Source organism: Bidens hawaiensis, unplaced genomic scaffold, assembly GCF_021521415.1.
Source record: "Bidens hawaiensis isolate Kalapana, Puna unplaced genomic scaffold, B.hawaiensis_p1.1 tig00049062_1, whole genome shotgun sequence".
Lineage (NCBI taxonomy): Eukaryota > Viridiplantae > Streptophyta > Magnoliopsida > Asterales > Asteraceae > Bidens > Bidens hawaiensis.
This window is the reverse complement of record NW_027498779.1, coordinates 114,400-142,154: the sequence shown is the minus strand read 5'-3', so window position 1 is coordinate 142,154 and position 27,755 is coordinate 114,400. Positions and strand designations below refer to the sequence as shown.

Here is a 27,755-nt window from a genome sequence, read left to right as displayed (position 1 = left end):
CGGGTTATACAAGGGATCTTGGTCCAAGAAAGGAGTTAAACGAACCAAAACGAATTTTTACGGTTAAATCTTGTTTTTAAATCATAACCGAAACCATGAAAGAAATGGCTTGATTGTGGGTGTAACTTGTTGGTGTGGTGTTATTGTGTTTGTAGTTGTTGTATCTAGTTGTTAGCAAAGGCTAGAAAGCGAGATCCTTGCGATTTGAAGCTAGAAACTCAAGGTAGTTCGGGTTTTTGTATGTTGTTGTGTTTTGGGACAGATTGTGATACGTGTAGAGTTAGGTCATGAAATTTTACAGAGAGTGTTAGATATATGAAAATATGAGTTCTGTGAATATTTGGTAATTTTGGACAAAGGATGAATATTTGGTCAATTTAATGCTCGTTTTGGCCAAAAATGGTGAGAAAAATAGTTAAATATCATGAAAAATTCTAGAAAATTCCAGATAAGCTTTTTTATAACATATATAATTCACACACAAAATTTGAGGTCAGTTGGAGAAGAGTCTAAGTAGACTTTTCGGTTAAACGAGTGTCAAGGGTTTTCTAGTCGGTTTTAGTGAAAATGGCATGTAAAATGAGATTTTGGTTCTGGAAAAATTACAGGGGACTATGTGGATGGCAGGGGTCATCCAGGAAAAATTTGGGATTTTTTCTAAGTTCGTTTGGGATTTTACGGCATATTTAGTGTTAAATGGTGTTTAAAAATAGATAAATAAATTTTAAATATAAAAATTAATTCTGGAAATACTTTTATAAAATTCCCCACTGTCAAAAAGTGATTTGTATAAAATTTCAAGATCCGAGGTTAAAAGGATAATTATTTGTGCTAAAAAGAAAATAAAAACAAACTTTTAAAGCTTAAAACGCGGTAAACGGGGTAAAGTTCGCCTAAGCGAGCTGACTGGTGTATAAAAACCCTAAAAATGAACTATTTTCATATAATTGAGTTAAGTAAGTAAAAATGAATCATCCGAAAATAATTCGGATGAGTTGAGTAATTTTTACCCGATTTAACAGTTTCCGGTGCATTAAAGACGGAAACGGGTCCGCGCGGCCAATCGGGGCGTCTAAACCGAGCTCTAATTTCACAACTTTAACTAAATTATCAGTCAACAACTATTTTCGGGTCGTGTGTGACCAAACTCATTTTTGAAACGTAAAAACGGATAACCGTGCAAGGCACGCAAAACGGGAAAAAACGACTGATAGTAATCTTGACCAGTGAACTCTAACGATATCACAATCTGAGTCCTGAGAAGTGTTTCTGGGTTAACATTGCCCCCGGAACGGTTACAGTACTGGGTTAACAGTGTCCCCAGATTGTACCGGTTAACACGGTTAAAGTTATGATAATAGTGATTGTATAGTAACGAACTTAGGGATCGTATTACAGATCCGGACTAATAGCTGGTGTAATGTGATTCCTAATTGCCTACGATAAGGTGAGTTCACGAGCCCCTTTTTCTGAATTGCTTTTAAATATTTTCCCGGGGCGGAGAAGCATGTTATTATTGAAATGTTTAAGTACATACTGAACGCATGGATTTGCGTGGATTTATATATATATTTTATTGTACGGGAATCGTACGGAAATGTACTAAGATGGTAATTGTCTGAGTTGCTAACATTGTAAGGCCCCGCAACACGAGAGATTAACTGAAAGCCGGTAGAGTGTGAATAGTACTATTGGTCTGACAAACCCAACTGGTCCGGCATGGATTTGCTGATGTTTCCCAGCCAGTTGCACATGTCTATTTTGTTGTTGATATATATATTTTGCTATGCAATGTTAGGCATAGCAGTTTGGGGCAGGTCCGTGGGGGGGGGGGGATATGCCACGGGGGTTGTGTGTGATAGTCAGAGGTTTCACTTGTGCGCTCAGCATAATTACATCGCTAATATATGATTATTATAATGATTTGTCACTGTTGTTTAAATTAGTGAAACTCACCAACTATTCGTAGTTGACCCGTTTTCTTTCCATGCTTTCTAGGTACTCCCAAACTGGAATAAGTGCTACATGCTTGATGATGCGTGCTTTTTGTGGAAGCTTAGTGATCATTTTGTATTAATTATGTTAATGTAATGTTGGTAAAACTTATGTGTTATCGCCTAGACGATAACTAAACTCGGAACAATGTAATACGATGTAAATTAATGTAGTGGTGTTTTCTTTATAAGCAATGTGGTTGATATCAGATGTGTCTGTTCCATCCCGTTTACGTTTCCGCTGCAGTTAGGGGGTGTTACAAAAACCGAACCCAAAAAAAACTTGAACTCGGGATTTCATGTTTGGGCACACAAAACGAGACTAATGGGCAAAAATTGGGGCCAAAGAGGGCCCAAAAAGTTCCGCCCACCAAAGTGGAATAAACCCCCCCTTTTATAATTTTTTTTTAATTAACCAAGTTAAATTAATATTTTAACATCATTTTCTCATAACTTCTAGACTCTTAACTTCTGGTTCCATCATACATCCATGGACCCTAAGGTAAATCATCTTATTTGATCATTATATGCATGTTTTAATCATGGTTTTTACATAAAGATTGAACCTTGATTATCAAAAATATCTCTAACCATGCAAAACCCTAAAAATTATCCAAAATATGTTTTGGTCCTACACATAGTTAGAAACCTGATTGATAAGTTTTTTTTTGGCCATAAACACGGATTAGAGGGTTTAAATCGTGTTTTTACGGTTCAAATGTTCGGTTTCAAGCCTTAACCGAAATCCTAAGTTTCAAGGCTGATATTTTGATGATACATGCTTTGTTTTGTGATATAGGACCTGCAGTTACATTACTTAGAAGGACAAGAACCTGGAAATTTGAGCAAAAGAGTTGAAACGAGCGAAAACCGCAAAGGTAATGCCGAAACACCCGTTTAGGGGCTGTTTAGGATTAGATTGTGGCGTGCTTGTTGTTAGCTTGTGAAATTTTGTAGGGAGATCTGGGGCCATATGAACGAGTCGATGTCCAAATTTGTTAATTTTTTGACTATCCGATAATATTTTGACAAATTTATTACCGTTTAGGGACGTTTATTTGGAAAAAATACATAAACTTCTAGAAAAATTACGAAATTTTGTGGACAACTCAGGTATGACATAGTAAGCCCACATATGAAATTTGGATAATCCTAGCTATACTTTCTGGATTCGCGTTTATTCGAGTTTTTATAGTCGTTATTGGTTTGAAATGGTAACTTGACAAAAGTGTTAGGTTCTGAAAATTTTATAGTGCGTTTTGGGAGATATTTGGATCACTCACGAATTTTATTGGATTTTTCGGAAATCGTTTGGTATAAACGGACGATTTACGGGTTAAATATAGCATATAAAATGAATTTTTATAAATTAATAAATTATTAAATAATTCCAAAAATATTTTTATAAAAATCTACATATTTTACTTGATAAGTGTATAATGTTTCATAATTTAATGATTAACGGATAATTAATTGTGCTAAATTGAAGATTAAATAAATTGACGAGTTCATGATTAACGAATCTGTAGGAATATCAGAACACCAAAAGTGATCAAAAAACATATTTATGGGTTAATTAAGTAAAACTATTGGTTTGACAAACCTAAACAGAGCCGGCACGGTTTGCTGACACATAAACCCGTTTGCGCATGACCATAATTATACAAACATGCTATGTAGTGTTAGACATAGCTACTCGGGGCATGTTTTGGGCGGAAGGGGCCATAATGGTTGATTGTGCGTGGGAAATGGAGTCACGCAGCACGAACGAACAGTCAAGGCTTCACTGTAGCTTAGCATAGTTACATCATAACATACAAACAAACGTATTGGCAACGTACTTACATACATATTTGCATGCGTACATACAAACTATGACTTGTGATTACGCATAACTGATTTCTTGAAACTCGTGAACCTCACCAAACCTTATAGTTGACCCGTTTTAACGGGCTTTTCAGGAGTACTGGATTTGGATTAGAAAGCTAATGTGCTATGTGTTAGACATGAAATCAATGCTGGGTAAATTGAAGCAAGTGGGCTAGTAAGAACTAAAGTAGTCAACAGACTAGTTTTGACTGTATCACCTAGTTGTAAAAGATGTTAGAACAATGTAATTTGTTGTAAATTAGTTAGTAATGTTTCTTTACAAATAATGTGTTTGATACCAGTTGTGGCTGTTACATTACCGTTTTACACTTCCACAAATCACTTAATAGGGTGTGATAGAAGTTAATGATATTCATGTAGTTTTTGACTATCAAGAAGTGTTCCCTGAGGATCTTCCGAGGTTGCCTCCGGAACGAGAGGTAGAATTTCAAATAATGTTAATATTGGGAGCACAGCCCATCGCGAAAGCACCGTACCATGTAGCGGCTTCCGAGATGAATGAATTAATGTCCCAACTACAAGAACTCCTCGATAAATATTTCATAAGGCGAGGGTTTCCTCATGGAGTAAGCCGGTGTTATTCGTTAGAAGAACGATGGAAGTATGAGGATGTGTATAGACTATCATGAGTTGAATAAACTCACGGTAAAGAAAAGATATCTGTTGGCATGGATTGATGATTTGTTTTATAAAATACAAGGTCCTAGTTGGTTCTCGCGAATAGACCTTAGATCAGACTATCATCAGTTGAATGTGAAAGAGGCAGGCATCCTAAGACAGCGTTTTGGACGCTGTATGGACACTTGAGTTCCTCGTGATTTCGTTTGGTCTAACTAATGCTCCAGCAACATTTATGGATATAATGAATAGGGTATGTCGGCCGTTGTTAGACAAGTTAGTTATCGTTTTCATCGATGATATATTAATATATTCAAAGAGCGAGTTTGATCATGCTGATTATCTAAGAGAAGTACTGGAGGTTTTGAAAAGAGAGAAACTGCATTCTAAGTTATCGAAATGGACATTCTGGTTGCGCGAGGTACAGTTTCTATGGCACATAATTAATCCTGAAGGGATTACTGTGGACCCCGCTAAGAGTGAAGCACTAAAGAATTGGAAGACTCCGCAAAACCCAACTAAGATATGCAGTTTCTTAGGGTTGGCTGGATATTATTGGAGATTCATTCAATGCATCACCAATGTAGCCGCACCATTGACTGGTATGACCCGAAAGGATGTAGTATTCAATGGGGTAAATATTAGGAATAAGCTTTTGAAGAGTTAAAGAAAAGACTTGCACAAGCTCCAATCCTCATGTTACCCGATGGAAATGATTACTTGGTGGTTTGTACTGATTCTTCGCATCGTGGGTTAGGTCGCATGTTAATGCAACGAGGTAAATTTATGGCTTATATCACCAATGTAGCCGCACCATTGACTGGTATGACCCGAAAGGCTGTAGTATTCAATGGGTTAAATATTAGGAATAAGCTTTTGAAGAGTTAAAGAAAAGACTCACACAAGCTCCAATCCTCATGTTACCCGATGGAAATGATTACTTGGTGGTTTGTACTGATTATTCGCATCATGGGTTAGGTCGCATGTTAATGCAACGAGGTAAATTTATGGCTTATATGTCCAAACAATTGAGGGTTCACAAAAGCACATAGTGGACTCATGACTTAAAATTAGCAACAGTAGTGCATGCTCTCAAATCTTGGATACATTACCTATACGGTACTAAATGTTCCTTCTGTACCGATCATAAGAGTTTGAAGTACTTCTTTGAGCAAAAAGAGTTAAACATGAGGCAGAGAAGGCGGTTAGAATTGATAAAGGACTACGATTGTGATATCAATACTTTCCTGGTAAGGCTAATGTGGTCGCTAACGCACTAAGCTATAAGAACAGGAAGTCACCATGACGGTAAAGTCGTATAAGCTAATTAGTAACTCCGATCTCTTGGGGGAGATCGCCAAGGTACAGTCATGCGTGCATACAGAAGAAGGGTTAATGAAGAAGGAAAGGATTTTCATACAACAAAATGGGCTGATAGATAACACTCATGCTGTAAGGACAAGGTTTGGCCGTATGTGGATTCCACACAATAGAAATCTTAGAGGTTGAATCCAAGATGAAGCTCATAAGTCTAGATACTTGATTCATCCTGGATCCACCAAAATGTATCAAGACCTTAAAGAGACTACTGGTGGTCAGGTATGAAGAATGAGGTAGTATCTGTAAGTGCGTAACTTGCTTGCATGTCAAAGTAGAACATCAGAATCCGTATGGAAAGATGCCGCCACTTGAGATACCAGAATGGAAATGGGAACACATCACCATGGATTTCATAACTAAGCTACTGCGTATAGCTAGGAACCATGATACCATCAGGGTGATTGTGGACTGTTTAATGAAAAGTGCTAAATTTCTGCCTATACGAGAGGATATCTCGTTAGAAATGATAGCAAACGTGTTCATAAAAGAGGTTGTGGCTAAACTTGGAGGACCATTATAGATTATGTCCGATAGAGATACTCCTTTTACTTCCAAATTCTAGAAGAATTCTATGAATCTATGGGAACGAGATTGAGCATAAGTACGGTGCATCATCCTCAAATAGATGGACAGTCTAAAAGGACTATCCAAACCCTTGAGGATATGTTGCGTGCTTGTGTTTTAGATTTTGAAGAAAGTTGGGATGATCACTTGCATCTAGCAGAATTTTCTTACAACAACAGCTACCATTCAAGTATTGATATGCTACCGTTTGAGATGATATACGGTAGAGGTTCTAGAACTCCTCTATACTGGGGAGAGATTGATCAGAAAGAGATAGGAAGTTTAGAGGTGTTGTAACAAACCTCTTTGAGGTTTGATCAGATCAAGGAAAGAATGAAAGCTACTCAAGATCGCCAGAAATCGAATGTTGATAAGCGGCGATGACCGATTGAGTTTAACGTTAGTGACACTGTGATGCTTAAGGTCTCGCCCTGGGAAAGGAATCATTCGCTTAAAAAAGAGAGGAAGCTAAGTCTGAGGTACACTGGACCGTTTAAGATCACAGATCGAGTAGCTGAAGTCGCTTATAAGCTGCCTGAAGAGTTGGAAGGAATTCACTCCACTTTCCATGTTTTTCACCCGAGGAAATGTCTAGCCGATGACACGTCTCTTGTGTCATTCAAAGACATCGAGGTAGATGAATAGTTGAACTATGTTGAACTGCCCGTAGATATAATTGACCGGAAGGAGAAGCAGCTCCGTCGTAAAGTTATCCCCTTGGTGAAAGTGATGTGGAAACATTACACGGGATCAGATGCCACTTGGGAAGTGGTAGAAAAGATGCACAAGTTTTACCCGAGTTTATTTAGTAATAGGTTTAAATTGGAACAAAATTCGATTCGTTTGATTACTTGATTCGATTCATTTTGGTATTCGATTCGTTTTGGATTCGATTCGATTTGATTTGATTCATTTTGGAATTAGATTTAATTTGTTTGGGATTCGAATCGTTTTGAAATTCGATTCGATTGGTTTGGGATTTCGGTTCGATTCGTTTTGGAATTTAATTCAATTCGTTTTGAAATTTGATTCGATTAGTTTGGGATTCAATTCGATTCGTTTAGGAATTAGATTCTATTCATTTAGGGATTTGATTCGATCCATTTTGGGACTCGATTCGATTCATTTAAAAAGTTGATTTTCTGATGAATATTTAATATAGACTTATTAACGAAAATAAAATTTTTCCCAACTAGATGCTCTGCCACTTAGTTTCAGAAAATCCTTTAATCTCTTTTCTAGCTTCAATCTGTCTTCTTCAATGTCATGTTCAACCTTTTCATTTCTCAAGTATTTTTCATACTTCTGTTTGTACAAAGCCATATCTTGTCCACAAAACCTGTCTAGAATAACATATTCCTCTTCTTGTTCTATCCAGCAAGAATCAGTGTAGTGACCATATGAATCACATTTTTGCACCAAATGCTTGCAAAACTCCCAAGATCCTTTTCATTTGAGCTTTTGTCACTTGGTCTTGGGAAGTCAAATCCCAAGGAGGTTTTTACATACGAACTCTTTCTAAAATTGACTTGTATTGGTCCACAAACATCTAACTTTTGTTGTTCCTTTGCTTTGACAAACTTTATCTCTTTCAGTTTCATAAAAGTGCTTGTTGATTTTTCTTTCCTTTCTGACACTGTTCTTCTTCTTGGTGCATGATCAACTTCTCTAATGTCAAACAGCTCATGGTTTGAAAACACGGGATAGATGGGTGAAATAACATCAGTATTTGTAGAGCTTCCAGCTTTCTCATTTCTGGACTTTGATCTTTCACACAAGTCAAACACCTGATGTTCTCTTCTCATCTTCTTATAGTGCCTTCTCAGTTTTGGTGTTGGTCTTGGCACTTTTGGTTTTCCTTTAGAGGCTCTCTTGTCAGCTGGATTCCTAATATTCCTCTCATCATTATATTTGCCACTCTTGCAACTACATGTGCTTCCTTCACTTGAGTATTCACTGATTTTCTCTTCTCCCTTGTCTTTCTTTAAGTCTTCATGAACAGATGCATCCTTTTGTATCACAACAAATTCACCTTCTTTGTCTACAGAGACATTCTCATATAATTCCACAAACTCCTTTCTATCCTCAAAGGCACTTTTGAACTGTTTTAGGTATTCTTCTCTCTACTCCTTATCCACCTGCAATGGATATTTGGCACGTTCTTGTATTTTTCATCAGGATTCATCTTTTCTATGTGTCCCACATTATTTCCTATGAACACAAGATTTTAAAGAAAGTCCATCTGAATCTATAGTTCAGTGTTCTTCACTTTCTCATCAGTGTACATCTTTTTCAACCCATCAATCTCCAAGTTCAACTTGGACTGAACCCTAAAGGCTTTCATACAATCTTCTTCCAAACTCTTGATTTGATTGTCATATGTAGTTTCACTTGATCCATAGACATTCAGAAGCACATCTTTTCGACCACACTCACTTTGAGAGTTTGAAGATTGCCCAACTTCATTCACTTTAGCCACGTAAGCCACATTGGCCTTTTCCATTTCAGCAGCTTAATTGCTCCAATCAAAATCCCCATCTTGTGGAATCATAGTCACAGCAACATTTCCTTGATCCCTATTCTGATTTGCGGCATTAACAACTCCACTGTTCTGATTTCCTTGAATCTGCAGCTGATAGTTTCTTTGCTGTGGTTGAGTATGCTGTTGTTGCCTATTCTGTTGATAAGGGTTTTCATTCAAAGGTTGGACCCTTTGTTGATAGTTCTGGTGATTCTGATTTTGATTTTGATAGAATTGGGCTTAATTCACTTGATTACCAATCTATCTAGGAAGATTGCACTCTCAAGCAAAGTGTCCTGGCAGTTGACAGTTGTAGCAAATAGCATTTGATTTATCAAATCCAATCCGGTCATTTGCTCTAGAAAAAGTTGATCTTCCAGTTCTGTTGTATAGTCTCTTGCTCCCCACAGCCAGCATAGCAGCCAGCCACTTAAGATCCATGTCCTCCAGTTCATCTGCATCTCTTTGCTCCAAATCTTCTTGAACCACACTTGTGTGAATTATGTTCTTTGCCACAAAGGCATTGTATGAGTTTGTAAACATGGAGAATAAGGCTTGATAGTCATTCCCTTGTCTTGAATTTTGAACATATGGTGGATGCCCACTGGCTGTTGATGCACTGTCATTGTCCTCAATCATTTGGATGTTGAATCTCTACTGACTTGCACCACATATAGAGTTTGTCTCTAATGGTTCTTCAACAATTGGATGCAGATGTTGAGATCTTGCTGATGCATTGCCCAAAGGAGCTACTAGTGCATTGGTCACTAGAAAGCTAGGTTTCTCCTCCTTTAGCATATGATTTTCAACCATTTTATGCTCTGTAGCCTATAGGAATGAGATCACATCATCCAAATTAAAGTTGGGAAAGTTTGCATTTTCTCTGATAAATTTGCTTGTAGTGTACCATTCGCCAGATAAAGATATGAACAATTTTTTGTTTAGGTCAAAATCAGAGATCTGTAGACTTATAGTTCTGATTTCATTCACTATTTCCACAAATCTTTGTAGAACAGACTTCAATCTCTCACCATATTTGAATTTTAAGCTGTCAAGCTGTTGTTTCAATCTATCCTTCTTAATATCCCTCAGCTTAACATTTCCTTCGAACATGTCCACAACAGCATCGTACATGGCCTTGGAATTTGTGTGATGATTCACACTGGTCAGTATCTCCTAAGAAAATCCTAACATCAACATGGATAGGGCTTTGTCATCCCTCTTTATCATTTGTCTTTCAACTATTACATTGGCATTCGGGGCTTCGGTAGGAATATAGGGACCTTCTCTAACGGAGTTCCATAATTCTGTATCATTGTAATTCACTGCAGCTTCAAACAAAACTTTCCATTTGATGTAGTTTTCCTGTCCCAATAATCTTGGTATCTTGTTTGTTGATACTTCTTGTTCATCCACAGCTTGACTTTCCTTCAGATCTGGACACAGTCACATTCAAAACCCGTTAAAGCTTCAAACTTTGACACTCAAGCTTCAATCCCGTGGCCTTCAGAGAGCATACACAGCTTTGATATCACTTGCCAGGACCGGACCTAGTGCAAAACCAATAGAGGTTGACTAGAACACACTAGATCTAATAACCTAAATGCCTTCTGAATATACCGGCGTAATCAATATATTCAAAGGTTGGGAATAAGTATTAGAATGACAAAACTGAGTAGAAACAATAAACAAAGATTCACCATATTAAATATATCATTTATGAATAGTGAAAAGGTAGCAACGAATGTCTAGGGTTTTGTGACGGCAGCGGTACGAGATAGCATAAATAAGGAATATTCGCTCTGTTTGTTATGCTCTCGTAATCCATAAAAGCTCATCTTTTTGTCTGGGAAACCTAGGATTCTATATATAGGCCCAGACATCCCTTCTAGAGACCCTAATGATTACATAATTAATGACAAAAATAAATACAAATGTAAACAGATCTTCGAGTATGATAATTCCTTGTCGAGCTGACTTGTAATGCACAACATGCTCGAAACATGCCTTTGAGCAGACTTTACTTGGAATATTTTCAATAGAAAATATTCTTCTCTAACAGACTTCAGTCTTCATAACTTATCCTTGCTTTGCTCGAATAGGTTCCACGAGCAATGAAAATAAGTTATTACGAGCCAAGATCTATTCGCAAATCGATACGTTAAATCGTGTTCAATACGTTAAACATTAATATATTAATGGAGGAATACGTTACAGAGAAAATCCGGCAGCATAACGTTACCAGGAATAAATATGGCCTATTTATAGTCATGTCCCATTCGTTAGAGCTGTTTTAATGAATGAGGCCTCTCATTCGGTAATGTACTAACGGATGAGGTCTTTCCATAGCCCATTCGCTAAACAACCTTAGCGAATATCTATACTTTACCGAATGAGCTGCCATTCGTTACACCGTAGAAACGAATGGGCTCTTACATTAACGAATATGCCTAGTCTTAGACGAATGAGGCCTCATTCGCTAAACATGCTTAGCGAATGAGCCTTTATATATTAAGTGTAAAGACTAAATTACCCCTATCTTATTCGAACAGCCGCGGACACCAAATCTGTGCACTTACAGACTCCCCCTTCTCTGTAGGTGTCGAATACTTTCCAATACTTTAGCATCCAATACTTTAGCGACGAATACTTTAACTGCATATCATCAGCCGTAATACCAACCTCCCCATTAGCTGATGATTCTCGGGCTTGTGCGAACTGACAAAATATAACTCTTTATATGCAAACCAAAACCTGTAGCTAATCTCACAGATCTCCCCCTCAAATAGGCATCTCCAGGTGATCATTCCGATCATCCGACTGGCATACGATATTGTTCGATCAAACGAATCAATTAGCAGCAAGTCATCGGCTATCTGTCGCACCGGTAAAGTAAAAATGTCTTTACCTTTAACCTCGTCACCATCTTCATGAACAACCCGATAATTCCACATCTTTCACATCGGTCTTCACTCTCTCAATAACGTCTATCCCAATTCATCACTCTTTGAAGCTCTTTGGCAACCAATACGCTTGGATGCACTACTGTTTTGGGCATACGATTCAGAGTTCCAACCTTCGTCAATCAATCCCGAACGATCATATTCTTTAATCAGATGAAAAGACCAGTATATTCCTCAATTAGATCAACCCATTGAAGAATTGTTCCCTTCAACAGAAGCAATCCGCCGAATACTCGTAGGATCAAAGTCCCTTAGAAAGAAGTAAACGGACAGACACTCGTATCCCACATATTCAGGTATCAATCTTGAACAAATCAATCAACAATTTAATAACAAACACAGTCTTGAACTCGATCAAACATAGCTTTGCAATCACGAATTACCACCCAAATTGTAGTAATTTTTCAAGAAATACTTGCAAACATAGGAAGATACCAATCAAATAAATGTTGGACTCGGTATACCCAAGACACATATTATTATTGATGTGGCTAGTATGTCATGATCCAAGTCAGGTCATACCTAATAACAAGCTAGACAGACACCAATAATATTTGTGTATATATGATATGATCATAACAAATAAATATTAAACATTGAGTTATTTGGAAAGGGGTTTCTAATTACATTGTACTTGTGAAATAAATAAATCATATGGATGATTTATATTTTGAGAGAAAGCATTCCATATTGTTAATTAAGATGGTTAAGTAACAATATATTAAGCATGTTACCTATAATGTATCATTGTGTATAACACAAAGCATTGTGTATAACACAATATAATGATGTATGACACAATATATGTGTGTATAACACAAAGCATTATGTATGACACAATATATGTGTGTATAGCACAATATAAGTGTATATGACACAATACAAGTTATATATAACACAATGTAAATTATATTACACAATGGAGGTAATATAACATAATGCAAGGTATTTATGGAAACCTTGCAAATAATAAGAAGAAGAAAGGAAAGAAGAGGGGCCACCCCCCCTCTCTCTCACCCTTGTCTTATTTTATTATTATAACTAACTTAGTGGGTACATGCAAGAGATGGGATTGGGTGCCTTGGCTGGTGCCTTTCATAACCTCCCAACTCTCTCTCTCACAATATGATACTATTACACAAGTAACAAAAATACTCCATTGTTCCTCCTCTTGTTCTTAAGTTCGGCCAAAGAAAGAAGAAAGGAAAGGAGTGATTTTAAGTGTAAATCCTAGCTAATCAAGGTGTTCTGTTGGAGCTTGGGGTATACAAGCTTGAGGAGCTTCTCCGTTGGAGCTCTTGCCCTTCCATCATCTCCTTCTTCACCCGGATTTGTCATCTTTAAAGGTAGTCTTGACATGCATGGACTTATAGTGACATGCATGTGTTTGATAGTATGTATTTGGTATTTGGATCTGAGCTTGGGTTTTGCATGTATAAAACTGGTTTTATACACTATAATTTAAAACTAATTTTCGCTGTGTTTTTCATAAAATTAGAATTTTATGACTTTGATAATCTTGTTAAAACCCAACAATGGCATCAAGAGACGCTTATACGGATGCATGCTTCATTAGACCCAAAAATTTTCGGGTTTATTGTGGGTTTTACCATATGGTCGAAAATTTTAGGGGTTTTGGTTACCCCATGGTTTTTCATGGTTATACTTTACATGCATGTGGTAATCTTGAAAAACTAAGTCATTTGGATGATTGATTGTGTTGTTTGGACAAAACCCGAAACTTTCGGTTTGGTTATGCTATGGCCGAAAGTTTTAAGTGGTGAAGGGGAACCATTTTGGTCATTGTGTTATTGCATATTTGGATGTGTAATAGATGTTCATAACCTAGCCATGGCCTTGTGTTTGGTTGAATGTTTGTTTTGTTATGTTTGTTCATTCAAATGGTTGTTTGTTCATTCGATATGGTTTTAATATTTTATTTGGGTTTGTAATCTATTTATTCATTTCATTTGGTTTGTAATAATAAGTAGATTAGATGCATTTCTTTTACTAGAGAAAAATGTATTACGATATATTTTTGTAAAAGAAGATGCAAGGAGGGAAGCCCAAATAAAATGATGGAGACCACAACATGGGGGTGAACACTTGGAGCATTTGGATGTGGGATCAAGTGGGAGTTCATCGAAACAAGATCATGTCCTTTTGAGTCCATTAGGAGAGACCTTTTGACACACTTGTCTTCGGTCAACAAGTGTAGTCAACATTAGGAGGCTATGGTCATGAACTTGTGATTGTGTATTTTATGCTTGTGTGGTTGATTTACTTTTGTATTGTGTTATTGCAATATGGTTTGCTAATAACTTAAAATCAACAACTAGCGTAAAATTGGTTCCTTAGAAATCGTTAGGTAATAAAATCGGTTTTATTAAAGGCTAATGATTTCATAATAAAATGGGTTTTATTAATAGGAACTTTGAAAATAGGTTTTTCAACTAAGTACCATACATTTGAATGCATGCAAATGGAAGGTACATAAATTGTTTTCCAATCTAGAATTTAGAAAACGAAACCCTTTTATAAAATAAGTTGAACACCATCCTTTTATACAACACTCAAATCACTTAGGAACTCAATGTGGGATAAAGGTCACCTAACCACTTGTATGTGTAAAATCACATGTGTGTATAAGTAGGACGACTTAAATTGGAAACCATGTGAATAGGGTCACCGAAACATGGTGTACAATGGTGTTGATGGGATTAACATGCCAACTAAACATAAGATGTTTAACCGATCCCATAAAACTAGAAGTTGCAAAGGGTTGCAATCGTCAAACGTTGACTACCTTGTTAATTTAAATAGTAGGATAAAGGTCACCTAACTACTATTTGAATGTAACATTGGGTTCTAGATTTTAATCATTAATTGTCTTGGAGACATAAAGGGTATTAACAATTAAAATTATTGATATCAAAAAAACTAAAATTGAGCTTTGTTATATTTGTAAATGGTCGCAATCAACAATCCACCCAACGTTATTATTCCACCCGTTAATAACCTATCACTAAGATCTATTCTCGACAAGGATCGTCTAAACTATACTAACTTTATGGACTGGTATCGAAACTTGAGAATCGTTCTCAAGCAAGAAAAGAAATACTACGTAATAGACGAGCCTATTCCCGATGAACCTAGCGTTGAAGATGTTCAAGACCATAACGATTGGGTTAAGCACAATGAGGATTCGGTGCAAGTTTCTTGCCTCATGTTGGGAACTAAGATTCCCGAGATTCAAAAGGATTTTGAACTTTATGGGGCATATAACATGATCACCCAACTTAAGGAAATGTTCCTTACACAAGCTAGGGTGGAACGCGTCGAAACGGTTCGAGCGCTTCATGCATGTCGTATGGAAGAAACCCAATCGGTTTCATCTTATGTACTTAAGATGAAAAGCCACATTGATCGTCTCGAGTTTCTTAATTGTCCCGTCTCAAAGGAGTTAGCCACGGATTTGATCCTAAATGGGCTAACCAAGAAATTTGAGACTTTTGTAATGAATCACAATATGAATGGATGGCACAAAAGCTTTGGTGAGCTTCACGCAATGCTCAAGACAGCCGAGACTGGAATGGGTAAAAAGGTTTTACCCGTTCTCACGATCAATGAGGGAGGAAATAGGAAGAGGCATCACCCGGAACCTAAGGCAAAGTTTGCCAAAAGCAAGGGACAACACATGGGTAAGTTCAAGGGAATGGCTAAAGTGGAACCACCAAACCAAAGAAGCTAAAGGTTAACTCGGAGGATCCATGCTTTGGATGTAGGGAGATTGGGCATTGGATGAGGAATTGTCTAACCCGTCTCAAAGAGTTGAAAGCTAAGAGGGATGCGGGGCAAGCCTAGGGTAAATTTTCATGATTCATGTTGATCTTAATATTGTTTCCTCTAACACATGGGTATTGGATACCGGATGTGGAACTCATATTTGCAATTTATTGCAGGGGTTCAAAGGAAATGAACGATTTAAGAAAGGAGATACAAGTCTCCTCATGGGCAATGGATCAAAGGTTGTTATCGAATCCCAAGGAGACTACACATTGAAGTTTCCAAATGGTTTGTTTGTTGAAAGACATTTTGTATGCTCCTAGTTTGACTAGGAACATTATCTCTGTTTCTTTGTTAATACAATATGGGTTTGATTTAAAATTTATGGACAATGGTATTTATGTTTTCATGAATGATGTCTTTTATTTTAAAGCAATGCCGTCTAATGGCATTTATGAATTAGTTCATGATAACACATCCTTTGATAACACGTTGTACCAATCAAGCAGCAAGAGACTCAAAATGGATTTGAGTAAGACTTATCTTTGGCATTGTCTCCTTGGTCACATAAACAAAGATCGCATACATACACTTCAAAAGAATGGTCTTTTGGAATCAAGTGAAGATGATTCATTTGATAAGTGTGAGTCTTGTTTACTTGGAAAGATGACCGAGGACCCCTTTAGTGTAACAAACGAAGGGGCAAAAGACTTATTTGGTATCATACATTCGGATGTATGTGGTCCTTTTAAGGCAATGACAAGAAATGGTGAAAGATACTTCATTACCTTTATCGATGATTATAGTCGTTATGGGTATGTGTACTTGTTAAGACACAAAGATGAAGCCTTTGAAATGTTCAAAGTCGTCCAAAATGAAGTACAAAATCAACTCGATAAAACCATCAAAGTACTTCATTCGGATAGAGGAGGTGAATACCTAAGTGATGCTTTCAAAGATCATCTTAGGAGTTGTGGGATCATCTCACAACTTACTCCACCCGGAACACTACAACACAATGGTGTGTCCGAAGGAGGAATCGAACTCTATTGGATATGGTTCGATCTATGATAGCTAGAAGCACATTGCCTCTATCGTTTTGGGGTTTTGCTTTGCTCTCCATGGCCCGCATTCTAAATTTGGCCCCAACCAAGAAAGTGGACAAGACACCTTTTGAAATATGAATGGATGGGCTCCATCGTTATCATATTTAAAGGTATGGGGTTGTGAGGCTTATGTCAAGAACAACACCTAAAACAAACTTCAAAGTCGGTCCACTAAGTGTATCTTTGTAGGATATCCCAAGGACCCCATGGGATATTATTTCTACAACCCAACAGAGCAAAAGGTATTCGTTGCTCGAAAGGCCGAGTTATTGGAAACTAAGTTCCTTATGGAAGGTACTAGTAGAATGGTGAAACTCGAGGAGGATCGAGAACCACAAGTCTACACACGTTTGGTTGATACTAGCAATCAACAAGAGGTTGTTGAAAATGATCAAATGGTTGATCAAGACACACAAAACGTTCGCAAGTCCGGTAGAATTACTCATCCACCCGAAAGATAAGGATTTTTCATGGATAGGTGCTATGTGGTAGATTCGGATGAACACACCACACACAATCCGATTGTGGCAAATGGCTTGAAGCCATGAACGTTGAGATGCAATCCATGCATGACAACCAAGTATGGGATTTGGTTGTACCACCTCTTAATTCCAAACTGATATGCTTGGAAATAAGTGGGTTTTAAAGAAGAAAACCGATATGCTTGGAAACTTGGATACTTATAAAGCAAGACTTGTAGCAAAAGGTTTCACTCAAACTCAAGGGGTTGACTATGATGAAACTTTTTCTCCCGTAGCAATGCTAAAGTCTATTAGGATATTGTTTGCCATAGCCGCACATTATGACTATGAGATATGGCAAATGGATGTCAAAACCGCTTTTCTAAATGGGCATCTTGAGGAAGATGTCTATATGGTTCAACCCGAAGGTTTTGTCGATCCATAACATCCTAACAAAGTATGCAAGTTAAAGAAATCAATCTATGGATTGAAACAAGCATCTAGAAGTTGGAATCACCGTTTTGATGAAGAAGTTAAGAAATTTGAATTCATCAAGAATGGTGATAAAGCTTGTGTGTATAAGAAAGCTAGTGGGAGCATCATTACCTTCTTAGTATTGTATGTTGATGACATACTACTATTTGGGAATGACATTCCAACCATGGAAGGTGTGAAAGCATGGCTTGGAAGTTGTTTTTCTATCAAGGATCTTGGTGAAGCCACCTATATTTTGGGAATAAATATCTATAGGGATAGATCGAGGCGGTTGATAGGTTTAAAATAAAGTGCATACATTGACAAAATCTTGAAAAGATTCAAGATGGGGAACTCTAAGAAAGGTTTGGTACGTATTCAAAGAGGAAAGATATTGAGTGCATCTCAATGTCCAAGCTCAAAGGATGAGCAAGAGAAAATGAATGGAATCCCATACGCATCGGCTATTGGATCCATCATGTATGCAATGGTATGCACTAGACCGCATGTGTCATGCGCTTTAAGTATGACAAGTAGATTCCAACATAATCTGGGAAGTAGCCATTGGACGGCAGTTAAGAGTATATTGAAATACTTTAGAAGGACTAAGGACATGTTTCTAATATACGGTTCGGGTGAGGAGGAACTCATTGTAAAAGGTTACACGGATGCGAGTTTCCAAACTGATCAAGATGATTCTCGATCAAAATCGAGATATGTTTTCATTATGAATGGTGGGGCAGTCTCTTGGAAGAGCTCAAAACAAGATGTGGTAGCTTTGTCCACCACATAATCGGAATACATCACCGTGTCATTGGCAGCTCAAGAAGCTGCGTGGATAAGGAAATTCATTGCCGATCTAGGGGTGGTCCGTACCATTCAGGACCCTCTAGAAATCTTTTGTGACAACGAGGGTGCGATTGCTCAAACCAAGGAACCTCGTGCTCATCAAAAGACGAGGCACATTGAGCGGAGGTTCAACTACATAAGGGATGAAGTTGAAAAAGGAAAGATATGTATTCGCAAAGTTTATACCGATCAAAACATTGCGGATCTACTTACGAAGCTCCTTGAAAGGCCAAAGCATGAAGGTCACACTTGTGCCTTAGGACTTCTATATTCTAGTGATTGGATATGATCGAATTTTGTATTTGGATATCGGAACAATTGTTATTTTGACTCATTCATATAATTATGGTTTATGATTATGACATTTTGAGTTATGTTCCATATTAGCATGTTTAAATCCATGAATAAGTTACTTATTATAAATGTCCGTAATCGCTCATATTTGTGGGAGAAAATATGAAGGTAAGACTATTATGAACTTGGATTGGTGGATATTCATAAGGTATAAATATAGAGCAAGGGTTGCTGCCAAGGTTCATAGATATTTATGGGATATAAATATTGGACTAACCCGCTCTCAAATGTTACTACATGGAATCTTTGTGATTGATCATAAGTGAATTTGAGTAAAGGCGAATATCATAGTATTCTCCGACCTGAGATACATATTGGGTCTTGATATTCACCGAATATTGTACTTTGACTTAGTTCTTCGCTACTCTGAAACATGACAGTACATAAGTCTAAGATCAGGTATGGTACAAGGTGATTGTGAGAGACTTATGTAGTCAAAAAGGGATTTTTCCCTCTTATTCGTTGAGAGTAAGATGTCTAAGGCCTGCAAAGTTAAATCAACAAAGAATGATCATTTTGTTTCTCTGGATTTGACATGACATCTATGGCAAAAGGATAAATGATAGATTCACCTAAATCATTTCAAGTAAGGTACTTGAAGGGGATGATGTTATTGAATGGCACTTCGTCATGCGTATTAGGGGTAGTAAACCGTAGTTAGGCGGTATTTGCTACTTGCATCAATCTTCTATGTATCTTGTGCAAGTGGGAGATTGTTGGACTCGGTATGCCCAAGACACATATTATTATTGATGTGGCTAGTATCTCATAATCCAAGTCACCAATACATCATTGACATATTTTATCTGATGGATAAAGATACCATATGACATCTGTTCTACTTGAAGTCTAAGAAAGAATTTCATCTCCCCTATTGCAGTCATTTCAAACTTCTTCTTCATTACTTCTTCAAACTGCTTGCATAGAACATCGTTTGTCTACCCAAAAATGATATCATCGACATATATCTGCACAATCAGTAGATGTCCATAACAGCTTTAGTGAAAAGTGTACAGTCGACGGTTCCTCAGATAAACCCCTTGTCTAAGGGATGTTGAGACAACGTCTCATACCAGGCTCTCGGGGCCTGATGGAGACCGTAAAGGGCTTTATCAAGTAAGTACACTTTGTCTTTGTGGATCAGATCGACAAACCGCTATGGTTGTCCCACGTTGACTTCTTCACTAATCTTCCCATTAAGAAATGCTGACTTCACATCCAACTGATAAACTTTAAAACCTTTCCAGTAAGCAAACGCTAGATAGATCTGAATAGCTTCTAGCCTTGCAACTAGTGCATAAACCTCGTTGTAGTCGATACCTTCCCTCTAGTTAAATCCCAACACAACAAGTCTTGCCTTGTTTCTGACAATGATCCCATTTTCATCCCGTTTACACTTGAACACCCACTTGGTGTTAATCTGCTTTTTATCTTCGGGTAAGTCAACCAATTTCCAGACCTCGAGCTTCTCAAACTACATAAGCTCCTCTTGCATGGCATTCACCCAGCTTTCTTCTGTTAGGGCCTCTTTATATGTTTTCGGCTCAAGCTAAGAAATAAATAAATAAGAATTGATTTTGCAAAGGAGATACATGAGAGTAGAAACACTGGAGGTTCTGACCGAGTTCACGTCTAGTTTGCACCCCAGCATTCAGATCTCCTATCATATTATCCTTGAGATGGTAGGATAAAGTTCTCGGCACCACTTCTGTAGGTACAGACACTTCAATTTGGAGATTAGTCACATTCTCTTCAGCATTGGATGGAGAAATGGCTTCGATAATCTCCTCATCTGATTCACCATCGTCACCAAAGCAGGATAAGATTCTGGAACATCATCAGATTGAACATGGTCAGCTACTTCTTGAGGAATAGACACAGGTTCTTCATGGATAGTCACTTGACTTTCCGACAATTTTTTATTGTAAATCATCGTCAAAGTTTCTTCGGAAAAATCTTCCTTAGGGAGTTTGAAACTCTCCCAAATACTCTCATAATCAAATAGTCGTGAATTCCCCGGTCGTTGAATATTAGGAGTGTATCTTTGACAATCGACATTTTGGACTTGGACAATCTTGTGGATGCTAGGAATATAGACACGTCTAAGTGAACTAGCATACCCTACAAAGAAACCTTCCATAGATTTGGGACCAAATTTCCCACTTGGGTCAAGAACAGTACACATTGATCCAAACGGTTCAAGCCACTTCAAGTTTGGTTTTCGAAGATTAAGTAGCTCAAAACACATCTTGCCAAATTTCTTTACTGTAAGCACCCGGTTGAGTGTATAACAAGCTTCCACCACAGCTTCTGACCAAAATTTAACTGGTAATTTTGAATCAGATATCATAGTTCGATCCGTTTCAATCAAGGTTTGATTCTTTCGTTCAGCGACCCCAATTTTTTGTGGAGTGTAAGGTGCACTGAATTCATGAAGAATCCCCCGGTTATTACAGTGTCAAGCATCCTGTTGTTCTTGAACTCCGTCCCATTGTCACTTCTTATTCGCCGGATTGGTAGATCATACAAATTCTCCAGCTTCTTGAATAAGATCATAAGGGAATCATATATTTCATCTTTTGATTCCAAAAACATTACCCACGAAAATCTCGAATAGTCATCAGTAACCATAAGACAGTAAAGTTCTCCTGTAATACTTTTGACATTTACTGGCCTAAATAGATCCATACAGAGACGTTCGAAAGGTAAGTTGATGGAGTTGACAATTTTCTTCGGATGTGGCTTCATTGTCTGTTTTCCCTTTTTACAGTCTAAACAATCTTCACTTAATTGAAAATTCCTCAAATTAACTCCCTCTACCAGATTCTTGTAAACCAGATGATTCATTTTCCTCACACTTATATGTCCCATCCTTCGATGCCATAGAACCGATTCCCGTTCAGATGTTCTTGACATGAAACATTGAGCAGATCACGAAGACGTTGATGTAGTGCTCATATTCATGATGTAAAGATCATTCTCTCGTGGAGCACGCATAAGAATCCACTCTTTTGGAATTTTGAAACCAGGTTTCAAAATCAAACACTCCCAGTCCGTGAAGTGTGTAGAGAAGTGTTTATCACAAATCTATTATATGCTGAGAAAATTATTCTCCAATTCTGAAACGTAGCTGACGTTCTCAAAAGTTACTTTCCCATTTGTTAATGTGCACACACCAACTATCTGTCCTCCTTGGTTTCAAGCAAAACCAACATACCCTCCTCTTATTGATTTGACATCATTCAGGAAGTAGAGAGTACCTTTCATGTGCCTAGAGGCTCCACTATCCATTATCCAACGAGAATCGTGGGATCTTGGAAGCCCCTGCACATACAATTAACAGTTTAGTGAAACAAGAAAACCCAAGCCTTCTAGGTCTTGGGTTGTTTGAAGTTTTTGTATAACAACCTAACATCATCATAATCTGAATCACCAGTTAATGAATCTTCACTAGTCACTTGTTGTGACATTTGAGCCAAAACAAGGTACACCTCAGTACTTATTTATCGATTAAGCAAATAAAAGTGTATTATGTAACGATCTAACGATTAAACGAACGGGTCTGGTTATGACCCAGATATCCCGGGGGCCATCTATAAGTGATATACATTTAATATAAGCTAAAATATTAGTAATATGGCCTTAGTTCGATAGCAAACAAGTTAAACGAAAACATGCTCGTTTAACTACCCGCTATAGATTTAAACGCAAAAGATAGTTACAAACCAATCATTGTATCATCCGTTAAGCCGAAAAAGACTTACCACACTTATTTGAAATGTTTTAAGCAATCCGTGAAAATATTTTCAATTTTTACAAATATATAGTATGTTTTTATAATTTTACACAAAACTAGCCGAAAAACACTCGTTTTCGCACTGTTTGACGCACCCGATAAGTTTTTCACGCCAAAAAACGAACCCGAAATAAATTTGAGGTCGGGATTTCACATAAGGGCAAGAGAAATGAGACAAATGAACAAGAGGGGGGCCCATGGACCCCACCTTTGGGGCGGCCGCAATAGGGGAAACCCCCCCCCCAAAGTTTTCCTTTAAATATTGTTAAGTATAAGATATTTTTTCAACATCATTTTTGGGAAAAATCTGGACGCAACCTGCTCTCTATCAAAAACCAGCAAGAAACTAGGTAAAAATATCATAATTAATCGATTTTCGGTTCGTTTAAACTTGATTAATACCATATAAACATAGTTTGATTATCAAAAATCATTCCTAACTATGTAAAAATCCTAAAAATGGTCCATAAACATGTTTTGATCATACACATGGTAAGGAACCTGGTTTGATAGTTTTTTTTGCCATAAACACGGATTAAAGGGTTGAAATGGCATTTTTACGGTTCAAAAGTTCATTTTTGTGTACTAGCCGAAACCCTAAGTCAAGGGCTGTTATGTTGATGAAAAATTTCTTGTTTTGTGATATAGTACTGTATCTAGCCTACATATGAGCACAAGAGCTTGAAAAGTTGATTAGAAAGGCGGAAACGAAACAAAACCGCTAAGGTAATGCCGAAACACTCGTTTACGGGCTGTTTAGGTTAAGGTTGTGATGTGCATATCTTTAGGTCTTCAAATTTTACAGGGACATCAGGGACCATATCATTGAGTCACTGTTAAATTTGGTAATTTTTCAACCGTCCGAGAATATTTGGCGAATTTATTACCAAATTGGGACGTTTATTTGGGAAAATTAGTTAAAATACTTGAAAATTTATGATATTTTTTGGGAAACTCAGATTTGATGTAGTTTGATCACATATGAATTTTGGGATCATTTGGAGAAATCTAAGGGTGTTTTGTGCTTATGCGTTCGTATGAATTTTTATAGCCGAATTTGAACCGTAAAGAATATTGAACAAGCTTATTGCATTCTAGAATTGATACAGGTTGTTTTGGACATGATTTGAGTATTAGGAACTTTTGTGGAATTTTTGGAAATCGTTTGGGATAAACGGAAGATTTTCAGGCTAAATATAGCAGTAAAAATGAATTTTTAAAATATAATAAATCAGTAAATAATTCCAGAAATATTTTTATAAAAATCTACATATTTTATTTGATAAGTGGCTAAATTTTCATAATTTAATGATTAATGATTAATTAATCATGCTAATTTAAAGATTAAACAAATTCAATTTTTAATAAAAACCGGCAAGTTCGCGATTAATGAACCTGCGGGAATATCAAAACACCAAGAGCGATCAAAAATCATATTTTTTGATTAATTAAGTAAAAAACGAACCTTTCTATGAGAAATCTGGATAGATTGTGCGCGATTATTCTCAAATCAAACTGAATAAACGGAAACGGGCCCCATAGCCAATCCGGGACCCCAATATGTGATCTTTCTTTATAACTTAATCATTTTATTAACCAACACATTTACCCAAGCTTATTTCCCCATAACTATTTTCAGAACGCGTAAACGAACAACTTGGCCCTGCTGGGAAAACGGAAAACTGAGCCAAGTTCGGTTTTAAGTATTAGACATTGAACAACATCACAACCTAAGCCTATTGCCACTTTCTGGGTGTTCCAGCTATACCGAGATTAGTTATACAGCACAGTTTAGTATTGACATTATAATAATATTAAAGTATTAATATTATTATAATATTGATTATAGGAAACCGAACAAACCGCGAGCTGACACAGTGCTGAGTATCTACTAAACTGTGAGTTTCATGACCCCACTCTTTAAACGGTTTTACGAACTTTTGGGGTGAAAAGCATGTTTGATTTTGTATACATATCTGAAATTTGTAATGATGTGAATTATCTAAGTGCTAACACACGAAAGTCCCCACGATCACAGTGATTAACTTCGAGCCGGTGGCTTGCGAATAGTACTATTGGTTTGACAAACCCAAACAGAATCGGCCTGGTTGCCGTGTCACATAGCGCCGTTTGCACATGACCATATTTATATATACATGCTATGTAGTGTTAGACATAGCTACCGGGGCATGTTGTGGGCGGAAGGGGAGCCACAGTGGTTGATTGAGTGTGGGAAATGGATGCACGCAGAACATACAGTCAATGCTTCACTATAGCTTAGCATAATTACATCATTTACATACATATGTACTTATATCATGATTACAAGTGTTAACTTGTGAATTTTCATAACTGTTTTCTTGAATCTCGTGAAACTCACCAACTCTAGTAGTTGACCCATTTTAAACTGCTTTTCAGGATTACCAACGTTGGAATAAAGTGATGTCGTGCTATCTATTGTGGAACATGCTCGATGCTATGTAAATAGATGCAAGGTTATTAGTACGAATAGAATAGTTTAACGAACGTACTTTGTTGTAACACCTGGTTTGAACACAAAGATATATCAATGTAATATAATGTAAATTAGTTTGTAATGTTTCTTTATAAACAATGTTGTTGATACCAGTGGTGTCTGTTACATTCCCGTTTTACACTTCCGCATTGTGCTAGTCGGGGTGTGACAGAAGTTGATATCAGAGCCATTGGTTATAAAGGATTAGGTTATCCCTTAGGGTACCTAAAATGTAACCTTAGGCTCGATTAACTCTGGGGAAAATATTTAAATAATAATTTAATATTATATACTGATGGATGCCAGGATGAACTTGTAGGGCAAGTGAGTTATTGTGGTCCGGAAATAATAATAGACTTCCTTGTACGAGGGAATTTGGGGAAAAGTCGCGGAACATGTGGTTAGGTAAAAGTGGCAACATATGTGTATAAAAGGTAATGTGTAAGTATATATATAAGTAACACCCGTACTTGCTTATCTGAATCAAGGTGTATAATACGTATACGTACGATACTGTTGATGATGGTAAATTTTATTATGAATATTATATTCATTTATATTCAGTATTAATTCTAATAATAATTAAAATTAAAATTTTAATAAAACTAATATTATATTCTAATATAATTAATATTAAATTTGGCTTAATTAATTAATCTCCCCGACAATAGTTAGCGCTAGCAATAGAAATTATTCTTATAACTAACCTTTGTGCAGAGTCATGTCAAGGAATAACGACTACGTACCGGAAGAAGAACCGGTAATCTCTGAGGAGGAGGATCCAGAGAAGGATCCAAAAGAGGAACCAGAGGAGGATCCAGAGGAGGAGGACCCAGAAGAGGAACCGGAGGAGGATGAGGAAGAGGTTGAAGAAGAAGTTATTTGTAGAGAGCTACCCAGAAATGTGCCTGACCTGTCCGGCCACAGATGCGATAGTTATCCACCCATGTCACCACGCAGAGATCAAAACGAAGTTAACAGTCAGTATCGTTCACCTACTAGGGTACCCAGATCACCTACTCCACCTATTCACCTGTCCTCGACGACTTCAGCTACTGCACGTGTCCGACAGACTGCTCGTATTCAGGTAACTCTGATTAACCCTACCTCGATTCCATTCAGATCTACCCATTACCGGGGAGGACCTTCACGTCCTGACCTAACAAACGCAGGAAACAACTCTTGGATGGCTGTCCTGACCGACCGTGTGATAGACCACTAGATAGCCATAGCTAACATTAACCGGAGAGGAGGGACGTGACCCAATGCTTATTGACGTTACAGCAGGTAGTACTGAACTTGCAGGTCAGATGCCTACCACCGTTGGTGTTTGGATAGGGTGACAGTTCGACTGTGGAACTGTTACTGGATGATTACGGTGTTGTTGTTTTTATGTTTGTGGCTAGTCTATCGTTTGTATGGATAGATAGAGGATGTTACAGATATGTGTACGTGATCTTATGATACTCCATGTATGTATATAGTAGTATGTTATGTTAACATGGGGCACAATTTTGTACATTATTACAAGCACTGACCCTTATAGGGTTAAGTCTAGCAATCACTTAGTGACAGATTTTGATATATACAAGCAAGCACTGGCCTTTATTAGGCTAAGTCTATGTACTTTTTGTTATCAATGCATAGAACAGTTTGTGAAATACCAGTGTGTTGTTTCATTTATTTGTACAACATTTATTGTGATTATGGTTACAATGTGCCGTATACTGGGATTAGTATTAATTTGCTTATATTTGTTTATCATTATAGAATGGCCCCAAAGAAAGCAAATCCTATGACTGAGGCAGAAATGGCCGATATGATTTCTCGGCAAATGCAGGCAGTAATCCCACTTATTGTAACACAGGTGACTGCCGGTGTAAACGCAAATACGCAAACAAACAACAACCGATTAATAATGCTCCCCCAACCAACACTGAAACAGTCACAAATAATAATCCCCCACCTAATACAAACGCCCCTCCGAATGCAAATAATCTCCCACCAAATACAAATAATGTCAACAACAATAATCCTCCACCGAACCCAAACAATGACAATAACAACCCTAATCCCCCTCGAAGAGAATATTCGATTAAAAACTTTATGGCCTGTAAACCGATCGATTTCAAGGGCACTGAAGGGCCAAACGGGTTAATCAAATGGATCGAAAAGACTGAATCTATCCTCAATATCAACAATTGTCCACCGGAAAGCATTGTCAAGTATGTCGCCTCTACATTTACTAATCACGCATTAATGTGGTGTAATACTACGGTGCAAATAAATGGTCAAGATACTGTTAATCGCATGACATGGGCTGAACTCAAAACATTGATTCTAGAACATTTTTGCCCAAAGAATGAAATACAAAGGTTAGAACATGAACTTTGGAGCTTAGAAATGAAAGGAGCGGATCATCTGGGGTATACCAACCACTTCAATGAACTAGCTCGCCTAGTACCATGGTTAGTAACTCCCAAA

The 27,755-nt window shown here is 37.3% G+C and overlaps 1 protein-coding gene across 1 annotated transcript; it reads right to left on the bottom strand.

Moving 5' to 3' along the window:
- Positions 1–20,116: 20,116 nt before the first annotated feature.
- LOC143597807 (uncharacterized) lies at positions 20,117–21,310 on the bottom strand. The gene is made up of 2 exons (XM_077076200.1): positions 20,762–21,310; positions 20,117–20,287 (listed from the first exon to the last, which is right to left on the bottom strand). The coding sequence occupies exons 1-2, from the start codon at positions 21,308–21,310 to the stop codon at positions 20,117–20,119; spliced, it is 720 nt and encodes a 239-aa protein (XP_076932315.1).
- Positions 21,311–27,755: the final 6,445 nt, after the last annotated feature.

Bases quoted from the DNA above. Each gene is read 5' to 3' on its own strand.
- LOC143597807 (XM_077076200.1), bottom strand. From the start codon at position 21,310: ATGATATCTGATTCAAAATTACCAGTTAAATTTTGGTCAGAAGCTGTG. The intron at 20,288-20,761 runs GTGAATCAGATG...GGATTTAACTAG, and splicing joins ATCCTGCTTTGGTGACGATG to AGGGAAGGTATCGACTACAA.